We start from the raw sequence: 17294 nt of genomic DNA on the forward strand, positions 1-17294 counted from the left end.
ATATATAATTCAATGTAAATTTACCTAGAATTTATAATACAGAGCCCATATAAAACTTAAGATTGCATAAAATAAAATATATAGAATCAATGACGACATATTGCAAACGCAAAAGCACGAAAGGATGTTTAATATATTTTTTAAAAACATACATTTTTGAGTCACGATTCGGTTGAAAGAAGACAATCGCGTGTTGCTCTTTTAGGACATCATTTAAAAAAAATACTGTATTGCGAAATCGCATTCTGGTCAACTTGGAATCTCGCGTGATTCACTAAAAAATCGATTGCGAAAATTTCACAAAGAAGAGCCGCTCTTCGAAACGAGACCGTCGTGCATTGCGAAAAATTCAACAGCTCTAACATAATACATAATGGACGGTTTCGAAAAAGCTATGAAACAGCGTCAAAATTTCCTTTCTCCTCTCCAAAAAGGATTCGCCGGATAGATCTCACGCATACACAGAGCCGCTGCCAAAAAATGTCCAGATGGAAATAAAACAGAATCGCCAAAGTCACATTGGGACTATGTATGATTCGAGAGGTCCCAAGAAACGAAAGTGCCGACTTTGACAGCGATCAGCTGTGACACAAGGACGAATCGTGTCAGTACGTACATATAACATATTTGTGAGCCAGCGATTGCGCGTATGACACATTGATTGGGACAAGGTTGCGCGCACGTTGCTCGTCGACAAAACGCGCAAAACCCATGGGAACCAAAAGTGAAGAAAAAAAGCGAAAACGCAGTGCCATGTCAACGTTTTTAAAGCGCAATGAGGCGGATCTGTATGAAACAATGGAACAATGACGAAAATATGACCGGTCATTCGATCGACCCGATATTTGGGCATCGAGGCATATCACGCGCGTATTGCTAAAAAATGAGTAATATTTACATATGTCAACTAAAGTATGTGTGCGCGTGAAAAACTCGAGGTATTTCAGTTGTGTTTGCTTATTCATGGTTTTCTCAAATTATTTGATAAGGAATGCAAATACATTCCGAACCCAAATACAATATTGACACAGTTCGAAATTTATTATCTTGCTATTATGGCATAAAAGTAATACAAAAAAACATATTTTTATTAGGAATAAACTAAAAACATTACATAATACAACACCTTGTGTATACGATTTAAAAATGTTTTTAAAAATTATAAACTGGACTAACTAGATCATTATTTCAGATATTTTAACATATGCAAGTGTGTGATTGAACGTGTTTGAGTTTTCGTAAATTCTTTGGCGGAAAAAAGCAATAAAACATGCAATGAGAAATAAATATCAACCCATTAAAAAGAGAGGCTCATGGATGCATTTGCTTGTGCAGAAGAATATGTCCTTAAACGTTGCTACTTTAGAAAGACAAGTTAATTCATTTTTTAGATTTTTTAATGCACTGTATTTACATAACAGAAAAAATACAGTTGTACTAGTATTTTTTCCATTAACTAAAAAAAACATGATTTATTTAGTTTGGAGTCGTGTGTCAAAAAATCAAAAATCTATGCCTTCATAATACGTATATATTATTACTATTATTTGGAATAATCAGTTGTAACCCGACAGGCATAAAAGCCCGATGCGTTATAACGGAATAAATCTGTACCAACTAAGTAATCACTAGACTGAATGTCAGGGAATCGGTGACATATATATAAAAATGTACAAATTATTGTGTAATTTAATTTATAATCAATAAATGTCACTTTGCAGCTGGGGCCGGTTTTTTTTTAATAATAGCGAATTTTTATAAATATAAATTTGAATCTGCTGCCGCCGGGGCTCGAACCCGCGCTATTCCGGTCTTATGTAGCTTTGTTTTAAAATACTTTGGATGTAAAATAATACTAATATACCAATCAATACTTTGAGTACAAACTGTCGAAAATATGCCTAATGAGGCGTATGACTAGTTATGAAATGATAAATGAAAAGAAACATCTTCAACATAATTTTGCATACGAAGAAATGTCACGAGAAGTGGAGGGACATCTTCAGACGCACGTGATATATTTTATATCACGACGAATACACAATTACGTCAACTTGTATACATTTTTAATTTATTATAACTAATGTGTATGACCGATTAACGATATTCATCAGTGAGGTTAGGAACATCTATGAAAACCTGTAATAATCTCCCAGACGCGATAAAAATTTACCCAGATTAATACATACGAAAAGCGTTGTTTGACTAACTACAATAAGCAGACTTTATTTAAATTGTGCACTCATTTGAAACGCCTACATTAAATCAAAAGAAATTGCACATATTTACGCAGAGATACGCGGAGCGTGAATGCATGAATACAAACACTAAAAATAATCAAAGAGCACCAAAAGCAATCCGCGACAACTGCCCCCGCGTAGCCTAAATATACCATCGTCTTTGTCCAAATTAAGCCGCAAATCTGCTGACGCTGCAAGACTCACACGCACCGAGATAACAGCACGCGAATCGCCGAAAACAATGACGCTAATCAGCCACCGGTCAAGAGGCTAAAAAACGGCGAAGCACGTGACGCGTTATATAATAATCGAGAGGTGCTGCGAGGAGCCTCTGTCGATTGTTCGGCGGTTCTCGATGGCGATCGATGTCCGCTCACCTGTCGCTAATTATTCTATACGAATTGGGTCACGACGACGATGCTTACAATAGGAGGAGCAACACGCGAATCACGAAGACACGATTGCAATTAGTCGAGGCGAAATGCAAGGACAACTGCCAGAAGATGAGCGAAAAAGAACTGCAGGGGAAAGTATACTGCCATGAGTACTGCGGATAGTCTATTGTTTAGAAGCATCACAAAACTCGAGCTTTCACTTTATATAAAGTAATACATCGACCAAAAGAAAAATGAAAACACATTTTGTAAGCAAACAAAAGACATTTTTCTTAGAAAAATGTCGAGAATCTAGATTAGTTATAACTTCACGTTTACGGCATCCCTGCTATCTAGGTCTCGTTGAGCTCACTCGTCCATGTGAATGTAATAAGTGCGAAAAAGCCGCCTACAATAATAATAAGTTTATTTTTATATACATTTGACGTAGGTGTTGACTATCTGACTAATTTACGAAATTGTTTATTATTTGCAAGAAGTCATATACTAAAAGTGTAATGCTGTAAAAATTATAGTTAGCTATATCAGTCATAAATATGTATCATTATAATCGGCGTAAATAGTTTATAAAAAATGTTATCCATAAAATCAGCAACGTAATTTCAATACAATTAATGTGGCAGACATTCCACGTATTTTTTATAATGTACAAAAATTTTCAGGTTTTCCATCATACTAAAAAATCAATTTAATTGCATGCAAATATAATATATAATCATTTCACGTGCATAAATATTATTAAACCGTAATTTCCACATGCCTATAAAATGAGATATATAAAGCTTGATCATATAATTAATCAACAGAAACCCAATAAAAAAGCCAAGTACCATATTAATCCGGAAAACCAACGGCGCCTCCGTATACTTGGCAGGAGAAAAGAACCGCCGCATCTGCGTGAAAATCGTCAAAATTAGACATTTTTCAATCATATTTTTTAGCATGCACATCCTCTAATAAAGACAAGATTTTTTCAGCGATAAACCAAAGGAAATAGAAACAGGCAAGTCCATGGTCCGTTCTGGGATTAGTCCCTCCTTATCACTGAGTGAAAATAAAGTCGGCGACATCGCCGACCGGACAAATGCGGTTTTTGTATGCAATAATAGCTATCAAATCTACAACAATTGCGCATCAATATTTTAATTTATAAAAAAATATCAAAAATTGGTACTAGAGCCAATAATGATCAGAGGTCAGGTGAAACGAAACGCTCTCACGGTCAAGTGTATCGATTGTTGACATTTTCGTGTAATACTGTGTACATCTAAAGCACCTGTGTATGACTTTTTTGTGACTCTTGTGTTTATTGTCAATAAAGAAGCGATGACTTTTTGTTGTATATCATATTTACATAGTCGCATGTGCACGGTTTAAAACATTGCTATGATGTAGATATAAATGAATAAAACTTATATATCTACTAAATAAAAATAAATAAATATTTACATTAAATTCAAAGAAGCGCCATGGTATAAAAACACTCGGCGCTAGCGTTCGATGATTACAGGTTTTATGAGTAAATTATCGCTTCGCCTTCTCGACAAGATTATTACACATAATATGATTTGAATATTATGCATAATTGAAAAATATCTGAGGTTGTAAGTATACACAAATAGAGCAATACAACCGAGTGTGGTTTTTATTTGTATTTTTCATATACGCCATAAATTGCAAAAAACTTGTTTTATGAACAACTATGTATGTTTGCAAACGACGAACAATTAAAGCAAAAAATATATACTTCGACAACAATCGAACACGGCGTGTGCTTATTGTCGCGAAAACCTTTGCAAGTGCTCCTAATCACGCTTAAGGTCGAATCGATAATAGAACAAATACATATTTAAACACACATACGTTTAGGTATAAATTAAAAAAATCATGTACGTTACTATAGAGACGCGAGCTGTAACCAAGGCGACGCGTCGGCAGCCTTTTCTCATTGTTTACGAACAATATGCTACTCCCGGTTAGATCAATATGAAATCGGGATGAAAAATAAAGTGTTTCGATTCGCGGGTTACGGACATATTTGCCCAGGTGTAAATTAAAATATCGATACGCGAAAACACCTGTTGTGACAGTGAACCGTTCTTCAGCCACGTGACGGTTCGCTGATAGCGATCCGGTTTGAACTATGTATACGCATCTACCGCAAAAAAGGTTTACAACTCCTGCCGTTGGCGTTCTTCCGGAAAACGAATCAATTCTGTACGAGCACGACCATACGAACAGAACGGAATGCAATCGGACACATTCCAAGGTGCGTTTTCTTGGAAACGGTGACACTATTGAAAAAACATTTTCCTCCTAGCACCAATACGAACGTTAAGTAGCTATAACATGCAAATACCTACGTAGTATGTATGTACGACAGAAAGTGATCAGACATTTTTCGTTCAAATGTCACGGTCAGGCGTTAAAAGTAGATCTGAACGTAGATACTATTTTTAATCCGAGCGCAAAGCTATCAGCTGATCTTCTCGTATCTCTAACGTTAAAAAAATGCAAGCAATCACAAACTCGTTGAAAAATCAACGATAGGCGTACCTTTTCGATAATGTACGAAATTTAAATTTAGAATTGGAAATATATACTGGTATTAACAATCTGCATTTTATGCAGATAAGGGTTAAAGACCTTTAGCACGTGTTTTTCGATACATATTCATTAATCGTACCAATCACGCGATAAAACGTCCACATTGACGTCATTACCGAACGCGTTCACTCATTCATATAATGACGCGTGACTGATAACTGCAGATGACTTATGCCACAATTGCATCCGTAAAAATTAGAAAAATGATCAGGAAAGCGTAATCATCATATTTCGTATTTTATATATGAATCTTTACTTATGAAAAAGTAAGCGATAGGTACAAATTTATTTATCTACTAGTATAAAAATAATTTTAAATTCATAACATAATATATTTATAAAGCACAACAATATTCGATTAGTGCGCGTCCTGGCTCCGGGAAAAATAAAGGAGCGATAAGGAGCAAAAGTAGGCAATAATTCCAAAACAATCAGTTGCAAAATAAATAGTGATCGACTGCATCGCTTATTGCAATTAATAATTACAGCAGGTAACAAATTTAGAAGCCATGTTTGGACAACTTCGCGTTAAAAACGGCTAAGACTGAAAAAACGTAGGCTGTTTTTTTAACTTATGTGGAAAAACTAGTATTTTTTATCTGTTTACGAATCTTTTCTCGGTGGAAAGACGGTGATGATGATATTATGATTTTTTGTAAACATTTGGAGGCCCTCCATATTCCTTTTAACAGACCGATTGAGTTTTAGACCCATTTTCAAATACTGAATAATCAGATTTTTGTAAATAAAAGAGGAAACAAACAAAACTACATTTTTTAACCCTTTGTATGCTACCCTATTTTTAAAAATTCTACACTATGACATAATCATCGATTTATGATCACAAAAATTTCATTAAATAAATATTTTTTTTTATTTATCTCTTACCTTTTTGGTAGTGAGTTAATTTATACATTTGTTAATTTGATTGTATACACCTGGAAGTGAGTTAATTTTACTTATTTTTCCATAATTATTAATGTTATTTATTTATTATTATAGAAAAATCAGTGATTCTAAACGTTTTATTGCTTTGATTTATTTTATTAGTTTTTGGTATTTTTATGTTTCAATTATTTCACTTTTCATAAATTCCAGAAATATATTTTACATACTTATTAATTATATATTATCTGGCTTTTGCGGATTTTTTTATATCAAAACATGGGCTTTCAAAAAATATTTTTTTAAATTAATTTGAAATATTTTTTGTAATGTTTCATACTCTATATTTTATTAGTATTATTTTCTGTAGAAACCATTCACATTAATTCAAACTTTTAAAATTATAAATATAATATGTATACATTTAGAAAAATCTAATAACTACACATAAAAGATTTATTATCAAATTTTAAAAGAACAAATAAGAAAAATAAGAAGCATGGTAAATCAAAACAAAAATAACAATTATATCATGATATGATATATGTATTATTTATTAAATTAATTTTATTTGATTAAAGTTGTATGAATTCATTAAAAATAAATTTATATTTCTTTGCAATTACTCCTAGTTGTTTTTGGTAAATCATTAAAGGTTTTAAATGCAATATTTTTTAAAGAATTTGTGCCAAAATTCAGAGAAAATGCTTGAGGGATGTGTAAATCATCGACAGATCTAATTTTATAATTATGTAGCTGTGTTATAAATTTAAATTTAGTATTTATAATCGATTTTAGAATTTTTTTTTGGTTAGCATTATTAGCTCATATTTTGGTAGAATAGTTAAGCATAGAAAGGCAAATTAAAGAAATTGTTTATAGCACTATTTACCTAGTGATTTTAATTTATTTGTAAATCCCCAAAAGCAAGACATGTTATATGTCTATAAATATGTGTATAATAAATGTGTAATTTTGTTTTATACGAAAATATATTTTGAAATCAGTATAATTTTTTTGACATTGATAATTATTTTTATTATTATATAATTAATATGGTTATAAAAAAATATGTTATTATCTAAAAGTAGACATAAGAATTTTATATTATCTTTTTTTGTAATTAGAGAATTATTTACAGTGATTGTGATATCAAATTATCATTAAATAGCATATAATTGATTTTTTTAATTAATTATTAATTTGTTTATTCTCATCTATTTACTAATATGGATCAAATCACTGCATGTTTTTTGCATATCTTTGTATGTTTTAGAGTTATATATTAGCACTGTAGCATTACTTGACATAGGGTTAAATCATTTTTGTATAGATTCAATAATAAAGCTCCCTAACACACTTCATCACCTCACATTCGCTTTCTGTATCATTTATTACAACTATTTATTGTATCTAATAATGCGTTTAGATCTTCCTGTCAAAAACTTTTTTTAAGTCTATAAATAATGCTGAAATTGAAGTTTTGCTGTATTTCATTAATAAAATCAAAAGCTGCATATTTTGTATTGGATTTGTTTCTAAATCCGTATGTAAATGTGATAAATAAGCTATATTTTTTAAAAAATAATTTATTCTATTAGTTAGAATTGATTCAATTTTTTTTTTATAGAACTGGTAAAACAAATATAGGGCGATAATTAATGTTAGTGATCCTCTTATCAGCGTTGTATATATTAACTATTTCATGCCATTGACACACTAACGTAGTAACAAGTTCTCAGATTAGTTTGCCTCTTTGAGCATCATAACATCAACAACAATCGTCGTTAACATTTATTTAATGTTATCATGTATCGCTGTTTAGTATCCAAGGGGTTAAAATAAATTCTGATAAATATCTCTAAAAAATTAAGTTTTAAATTAAAAGTAAGTTAAAAATTTTGACATGCAGCTTGTGACTCTGACATGTCAAAATTTTAAAATTCCCATAGTTAATTCGTACGACTGACCCTCGTGACATGAATAATCAACCGAATTCCTTTATTACAATTCAAGAACCCGCATACGTGTGAAACGCAAGCATGTGGTCAAAAAATAATCACGCACACATACGCAAACAAACGCATGTTTTTAATCGGATAGGGGCTTTGAACCTCGGAACACCGACGAAAAAATCTCACTGCGATATCAATGAATAAGATTACAGTCACGTGTCGTCAATGTCAACATAGAAAAAGATGATCAATGCCTGCACATAATACCAAAACGATAAAAAAAAAATGTAATCGAATCGGACGAGGCGCTCACGTGGTGTATGTACATACAATCCTCTCGTCAAATAGCATCGCGTTGATAAAAAATATGATAACGCCGGCGCCTATTTGTATTGCACATAGTATTGTGATTATCAACGATAACTTTGTCGCGAGCTCGCGCACACACAAACTGATTTTATATTATGTTTGCAAATACATCTCGCGAGATGTTTCGTTTGACCAAATTTAAAAGAAAAAAATCACATCGCTCTCGTTTAATTTGTACAATACAATATAAAATTTAAGCAATTTCGCACGATGTACGTGCGAGATCCCACGCGAAAAATGTGCCAAAAAGCGCGTCTAGATTTCGCAAGTCTTTCATATTATAAATTCCATTGTAATAATGCAGTACATACAGTATGCATATATTATGAATAGCTACATGATATCATGTTCATGTGATAATGGACAATTATCAATACATCCTATGACGTGAGAAAAATCATGAGTAGGAACTACGATATTAGTTTTCCCTATTCCTAATGAAGTTTAATTATGAATAATTTTCTTAGAATCGCTCAACTACACTAGTAATAAGGTGATACTAAACGGATTTTTAAATAATATGAAATCGATAAATAAATATATAAGAACTATATATATTTCTTCTATTTTAAAAGGATTCAAGTGGAATTCTGGCCGAGTTCCCAAATATATATGTATACTATATAATAAAAAAGTAATATTGCACAACCTGACCTCCAGCTAATTTCGAAATAACGTTAATGATCTTACAATTGTTTAAATCTGAAGATCAGTAAATCATGGATTCACCGGTTTCAAATTTAACATAAATAAAGCAAGATGTATTTATTTTGTAAATATATTATGATTACACACATGAGCGTGGATATAAAGCCACATCATCCTAATTAACACCAGATACGGCTTTGTCACTCTTCACTTTAATACAATTTTCTGACAGTCACGAATGCAAAAATTCAGTGTTATCAGAAAATTACGATCACACATTTTACGAATTAGTATATGTGAATGGTTATCTTCGTTGTACGAATGATAACTTGACAATATATGGCTTGTCAGAAAATAGGGTTAATCATAAGATGGCAATCGGAGTTTACTTATATTTGTAATACTTTATATTACACCGAGTCGTTCAAAAATGAAGGTGGTCATATGCCATTTTTACCGAAATTGAGATAACTATATATTTATGTTTCGGAGCTGAATTTGGTTATTTTTAAACGTCAATGTTTATCTGATATGCATAACAATTCACTTTGGCAATGAATTAAATGGTCAGAATTTAAATCAACTTTGGGTCAGAGTAAATATCAAATGGTTAGAATAAAAATATAGGAAGATCATGAAAATTAAAAAAAAATATATTATAACATTTATAAATATAAATCGGCAATGATTTTTTTATTTTTTAAATATTAATAAAACACATCCCTCGCACCAAAACTGTCGGACAGGTTAGGTGCGAGCGAGTGTTAGTCAGGACAATGAACACAACATGAATTGAATTGCATAACATCTAGGTAATTTTTGAGGAAAAGAGAAAACGTTGATATAAGGACTTGTAAAGATTTTTGTACCCATTGGAAATATGTATTAAAGATTTTTAACACTATTAAAATTTTTGTAGGCAAGCTTATCTGGTTACTAGGAACAATTTAGCAAAAGTTATAGCGTAATGTAAAGAACAGAAGTGAAGAATGGCCTAGTATTTAAAAATAACTTTTTTTCATATTCATTGATAATTTAGTAATCCAACTATTTATCATTCACTAGCTCTTTGACGGCTAATGTGTTTTACAAAATCCTACTCTGCAACATATTCATCGGTTCATGCAACAAGTAGCCAGATTCATTTACTTTTTTGAGTATCGTTACGTTAACGATATATCGCTGCTTACCCACCAAATGGTTATTACCAACAAATTAGTATGCTTTCAAAAAATAAGTGTTGATACAATTTGAGTTGAAATCTTTTATATGAATTTTTCTACTAAATTGATATATCTACGTTCCACGTCGTCGGTTGTGTTAGGAAAAGAATATCGACACGCACAGTGATTATATATCCAAGTTCATAAAATATCAAATTTGTATTGTACTTAGAATCAGAAATCTTCAATTTATAAAAAAATTAAAACTCAACAAGAATTTATTGGCATTTAAGCCTCGTAAAGAATGCAAATAAAGTGAAAGGATCTACAAAAATACAAACATTTGGAACCCTTAGCAATAAATATTTTTTAAATATTGTTTACGAGCAGATGGACACTTTTCTGGGAATATATTTTTAAAATACTTTTATTTTACAAGTTTTCAAATAATAAAATACCCGAGTTTGAGGATGGAAATGTCCTGACTTGGAATGCGCTCCAGCAAGCATACTTTCATGGAATAAAACATGTCAACATTCCTACTTGACAATTAAGTATACCGGAAAAACCTAATTGAACTGTTTCTTAGATATGGCGACACGTACGAATTGCATTCAATTGCGACCTTGAAAAATCAACAGCACCCCAATATTATATATTCAACATACGTGCAACCCCATGCTTCGAGAACATTCAGCTTTCGCGCCATAATATCTACCGGTCGTTTCGGGACGCTTTACTAAAACCAAAAAGCATCCGCGATCGAATTCGGTCGTGTGTCATAATAGATAAACAAAACAATCTCGATTTAAATTTACGAATTCAACATGGCGGCGATCGAATCCACGTGTGCCGAATCCGACAGGTGTCGTGAAAAGCGGCGCGTATGGATTTGCGCAAAACGGCGACGCGCGCAAAAAGAGGCGTGGTGGTCCGCGTTTGACGTGTACATAACCTAAAAATCGGCGCGGACGAGCACTGTTCGAAATATTTGGCAAATTTGAAAACACTCTTACACGAAACACGCGCGCACAATTTGAATCACACTGCACTCGCGCGCAAATCGATCGGTCAGTTTGTATTTTGGAGAAGCTAACGCGGTAGCGCCGAGGAGCGCGTGATTAGCGCGCCACGTCGGCGCTCGGTACTTTGAGCGAGACGCGTGCGGGTGATCGGGGCGCGTTTATCGAGCGAATGAAACGAGCGCCGGCCGCCGATACGTGGCGCGTCACGGCAGCGAACGCCAACCGCGGGCAGCGGGCAGCGGGCGCGCACTGACGGAAAAACATAATTGCATAAATATAAATAACAAATATTATCGTTGCGCAACCCAAATAATCTACCGAATATAAAATAACTACTATTGTTATTGTTACACTCTATCGCTAATATTATAATGAGATATTATTATTTTTAAATTGAACTACGAATAAAAAAAATAGTTCAAGTTGGAGTCCATCGCTATTCGCCTCTCTATTAGCGCATATTGCAAGATACCCAACATTTTTATAAGTTGGGAACTACGATTTATATTAATTTTCATGGCAGAATCTTGCAACAATTATTAACGTACTTCCACAAAACATGTAAAGTTTATCAACCGGTAGGAACACCTTCCATATGTGATAATTAATCTGCGCAAAACAAATTCACGCGTATAAGAAAGAACAAAGGAGACGACATTTTTAACTTTTAATATGTATATATATCGCTAGAGCGATCATGATTACTCAATTTGACATTTATATATTTGTCTCAAACAGTTTTTATTCAAATACAAATTATGAAATACAATGGCTAGTGGGGAAATTCATCAGAATTAATATTAAAGTGCGTATTACGGGATATGTATAGTGAAGAAAATTCAGATCAAAGTTAAACTGTAAGGCGGCTATCTCACCAGAACGCAACGTAGACAGCAGCGTCTTCAGACGCAATGTATGGAAGACTTGGACTTGGCGACGTCGCCAAGCCGTCGCCAGGTCAGATACACGCCATAAAATTATATACATTGCGTCTGGAGCCTTAAGACCTAGTTATAAAATTATGAAGGTTTTAAGTGATACTATAAGATGGAAAGTTATTTTTTTGTACTGTAATATCATTTTAAAAATGGACGTATAGAACTTTAAAATAAAATAAAACACATTAAAATCGTGGTAATGGCTATGGTATTGGCTTTATTGGAAAGATAATTTTATGCCATTAGTGTTTAAATTTGATTTCGGGGATATGGGCGCTGCGGCTGGCTCGAAAAAGCGCAATCTGGAAGTCCAATTTTCGACCATTTTTTTCGAGCAGCACTCAAAAAGCGGCAACTTTGCTTGTTGACGTAAGCATTCAACCAAAAATGAGCCTTATCGCTATATAGGTACTTCATACCGCTTTAGAAAATATTAGTTATTTTCAACTATTCGAATATCGAATAGTTAAATAATATATAATAAAAATTATATTAGCGAAAGAATAAAAGTGTATATATTTATTTTAATTAAAAAAAATAGAGCATCAAGTGTTTGACACTTTAAATCAGCATGAAGTTAAATTTTAATTATTCAAGTTTTTTTTAATATTTCAATCAACTTGATGTGCTCAAATAAATATTACTATAATAAATTATTTTAGACAGACTTAAATTATTAATCATTTGTATTGATTTAAAGAGATAAAAAAATCAATACCAACCATTAAAAAAATCTACAGCTAGACAATATTATGTTTGTCGGTTATTAGTTATATAGGTCGTGGTTGCTATAAATAACATGAAGATAAGAAGATAAATTTCGCAAAACAAAATAGGGCACAATTGAGCTGTATTAAATGCAGCGGTACAACTAAGTTTTTATAATACACAAACACAACTGTATTTTTTATGCTTTTAAAAAATAAAAAAATCGAAATATTCCACTTTATATATCAACAATTAGTTGAACAAATATTTCAATAACGATTGATAAGAAAACGGGCAATATGTACATTCTGTATTCGAAAATTCGAATAAAATGATAATGTCCAAAATGATTTTTTTTATAAAATGTCGCATTAGTAGCATAGCGAGAATCACTCACATCAGTATGTATTACATATATTTTTTTATACTGTTGATCATTTCAGCGCACTTAAAATTCGGATAATATAAAATAAATCTTGATACGACTAAGTATATTATACTTACAATACCTATGCTCGCACAGAATAATTGTGCGTAATTTATGCATATATAGTATGTAGATAACAATACACGACACACCCCAAGTCGTATTTGAAACCGGAATTTTACGCTGCCGTTATATTGTGAAATCCCTAGTTTACATAGTTAACAAGGCGACAAACACCACAAAAATATGTATCATTTCAGTACTAGAGCGTCGAATCAGTGAACCTCTTTACGCGCACAGGTTAGCATCGTTTTAATGTATGTATATTGAATAAATAAATTATTGAAATAAAAATTAACAATAAAATGTTTTCAAACCAGTTACCTCGTTTACGGTTGTTTAAGTGTTAATACATATACGCAACAGATTGAAAATGTTTATGGAATAATAGTTAGAAACCACTGATATTCTTTTCATTTACAGACATTTCAATCTAGCACGAACTAAACGTCACCATAGTTTATAATAAACACATGCATGTGATTAATCGTCACTATACGTCATCCAAAGTGTAAAATACAGTTTTTATTGTCATGTGACAATGAACATGATACTCGATTAGGTAATAAAATCCCGGAGACTTTCATGATTGCTCATATGTAGTCTTCTAAAATTAAGGAAGTTTTTTGTTTTTTGTAGTGAGAAATCTATTAAATAGTTTTCAAAATCTAATAGACAAATTATAAAATTAAAAATTGTCATCCTATCATAAAAAAGCAATGATTTTTTTGATGATATTATGTTGCTAATAAATAAATCCAGTCAACGCATTACATACACTATCATCCAAAATATATTATATGTGATCGATCTTAAATATTTTAACCGCTAATAACTGTATTTATTATACATGATCTGATCGGCAAAAAAATATGATTTTCGGTACGACGCAGTTTATATAGACCGTATTAAGGGCGCGACCCTCTGGCCGACCGCCCCTGGCCGCGGAGGTCCGTTGCGGAGGAGGCTGCGGGGGAGGTTGCGCATGCGCGCTCGCTCCTCGGCGCCATGCCGTTTCCTCGCCGCGTACACTCGACGTAAACTTTGCGTAAAAACGCGCCGCACCGGCACACGTGTACTTTCACTGCCTTTTACGGTGCGGCGCGAGAGCCAGACGAAAAACAGTCATCGCCGTTCGGCCGCCGCCCACCGGAAATTAAAAATACGTGTCATAATATACACTAATAATAAGAGGGGCCTTCATCCTTCAGCGCTTTTCCGCAATCGATCGACAGCGTGGAAAATTCGGCGAGACACGCACCTTTATGGGCGCAGTAATAACTTTCTTTTCCGAGTTTGAAATATATACAATTCTAGCACCGATGATGGATCGGTACGGTGTTGTACATGTCGAATGCTAAAATGGGATAAGATCGTTACGGTTGCGCCAGGTCAGGTTTTCCGCAGCGAGAAAATTCGAACAGAGCGATGCGCATATTGCGATTTAGAACAATGTATCTACGAATTAGTCGTATAAACAATATGTAAGTTTGGCTAAAAATAGTAATAGACGTAAAAAAAATAAAAAAATAAAGATATATACATAGGTATAGCCCTTTATTTAATCATTCATATACACGTATTTAACTTATTTTTATGATTAATTAGCGGAAATACACACAAATATTGTTTTAATCATACATCTGACATTGCAAAAAATAACATTGTAACACTCAATCAGAAATACAATGTTGTGTTTTATTATCTAGGAAAATAATAATAAATAAAAGAATCCATTATGAGTGTCCGCTCTAGAGCTGGACATGGAAAAACCTAGATGATTAAGAATTTACCCCATCAACTTAATATCGTTGCGAAAAAAGCTATGTCATTCGCTCTGTATTCCCCCTAAGCGACTGATTTATGTGTTACAGGTAAAGTGTGAATTTCGAAAATACATACATTAACTAGGTAATGTATGCACTGGCAAATCACTTCAGTTACAAAACATAGAAAATAAGTTATTGTATGCTCTCACAGTTCAGTGTTTGTCAAAGTATTCAAAATTAAATAATTTATATATTTAATATATATTTTAAACAATTTATGTCAAGTGAATCTTGTTGCCAATTTACATAATCCTCCTTTCTAAGTAATTCGTTGCAGAGTTATTCATGGGGTGTTCATTGTTTTGACTAACGCTATTTTTTATTAGCTTTACAATTAGTCACTCGCGATTAGATTGATTATCAAACACGCTCATCTATCAAATTTTGTTCGTTGACGAATGTAACTAGATCACGCGTCGAAGAGTTCACACTCACTAGTTAAAGCATACATTATCTAGGGAAAGTATACACGAAATGTAACATTGTAAGCTTTAATAAAAACTCATAGTTATTGCATACTATCATAGTATATACCAGGGCATCAAACCGAAGCTGATCCGAAAAAATTGTGGGTTTATTTCGGTTCGGTACGTCTTGGTTTCATACCATCGGTCCCGGTTTCACAAAATTTCCGAGATGACCTTTATTTTTTAGCTCTCATTATCATCCCGCATTCCAACCTAGCACATCTCAGCACCCCAAAATGCAAAAATTTGCGAAACAACCTTTTTTATTTTTCCCGGTTTAGTTTCATAATTATGGTAAGCCTAGCATTAAGTAAGGTGACTAGACGTCCTCATCAAAAATTCTATCCTCGAACAATTTCCGAAAAGACCCTTTTTAGCTCCAGCAGCATCCTTCAAAAATAAAAATTTCCGAAAAAAACTTTTTTTAAACCGAAAACCCGTTTTTTTTCCACAGCGAAAACCGGAACCGGACTAATATATTTTTTTAATTGAACCGGAACGAAAACCGAAATGAGAAAATGTGTAACCCGATGCGTCACAACGGAATAAATAAGTCCCAACGGGGCAAGTCAATCAGTACATAAAAATTACATACAAGTAAATATTTACACATTAGACTAAAAATCTGGAAATCAAAGAAACGTGTTTACTATTAAAATATACAATCAATAATCGTAATTTTACAGTTAGGGCTGGATTTTAATAATAACGCATTTTCATAAACAAAAATACGAGTCTGTTACGGGATTTGAACCCGCGTCCTCTGGATTATTAGTCCAAAACCTTACGTACTATGCTATTCTGCTATTATATAAAATATTTATAATAAGCCGTATGCCACTGCCAGCATGCGTGTAATATTCCAACGTCAACGTGACACACAAAATAAAATAAAAATGTGATAAATTACTGAGCATGGTAAAATGTGAATGGTAAAACGAATTACATTTAGATGTTTCTCATCTTCTACCACGTAATTGTTGAGCGTACGTGAAATGTGTTGAGTTTTTAAAAATATAGTTTTTTCTACATATCATAATATCGATAACATATGTATGATATATCTGGAAACGCTTGCAATAAAATATGCATACATATGATCGTGCATCATAATCATGACAGTCGAAAGCTATTACTATCCATATAAAGAGAAACAGCATTTATTCGATATAATATATAAATAAACGTTATACTAATATTAAAATTGACACCGGCCATCATCATATAAATCGCATTAAATCCGACACACTTCAGGTTTGTCGCTTATAAATAGATTAAAAACAAGCCTAAATTTTAGTGCACAAAATTGAAGAAAATTAAGTGTCATTGCCACACACGGTATGAACGGAAATTTGATAAAAAAAAAATGCTGTACTACCTCAATGCAGCACAGCACGTAATGAAATTATGGACGAAAATGGGTCATATGAATTATTGATAAAATAACTTTCAAGTTTGCGGTCGAAGTCCATCCCTATCGGAGTTTTACGTACCTAGCGATATTTATATTTCTAAAAACCAGCAAGGAGCCTAATTAACGATCGTGTAACGAATTTTGTTAGTATAGCAACTTAAGAG

General features: G+C 32.8%; 1 protein-coding gene across 19 annotated transcripts in view; it reads right to left on the bottom strand.

Moving 5' to 3' along the window:
* LOC148229505 (phosphatidylinositol-3,5-bisphosphate 3-phosphatase MTMR4) overlaps positions 1–17294 on the bottom strand; it is a 65243-nt gene that overhangs the window by 21113 nt on the left and 26836 nt on the right. For 7 of the 19 annotated variants that reach the window (XM_088198340.1, XM_088198333.1, XM_088198330.1 and 4 more), the window contains exon 1: positions 11279–11538. The exons of 6 other annotated variants lie outside the window; for them this stretch is intronic. Coding sequence is in view for 2 of the 13 variants with exons in the window: in XM_088198344.1 (XP_088054470.1) it covers positions 3466–3528 (63 nt within the window). In the remaining 11 variants the exon portion in view is untranslated. Of the gene's footprint in view, positions 1–3465; positions 3529–11278; positions 11542–17294 lie in introns of those variants that run through there. 6 more of the 19 variants (XM_088198344.1, XM_088198331.1, XM_088198346.1 and 3 more) reach the window with 4 other exon arrangements.

This window comes from Plectrocnemia conspersa, unplaced genomic scaffold (assembly GCF_051122295.1).
Source record: "Plectrocnemia conspersa isolate PC_06_02 unplaced genomic scaffold, ASM5112229v1 ptg000011l, whole genome shotgun sequence".
Classification (NCBI taxonomy): Eukaryota; Metazoa; Arthropoda; class Insecta; order Trichoptera; family Polycentropodidae; genus Plectrocnemia; species Plectrocnemia conspersa.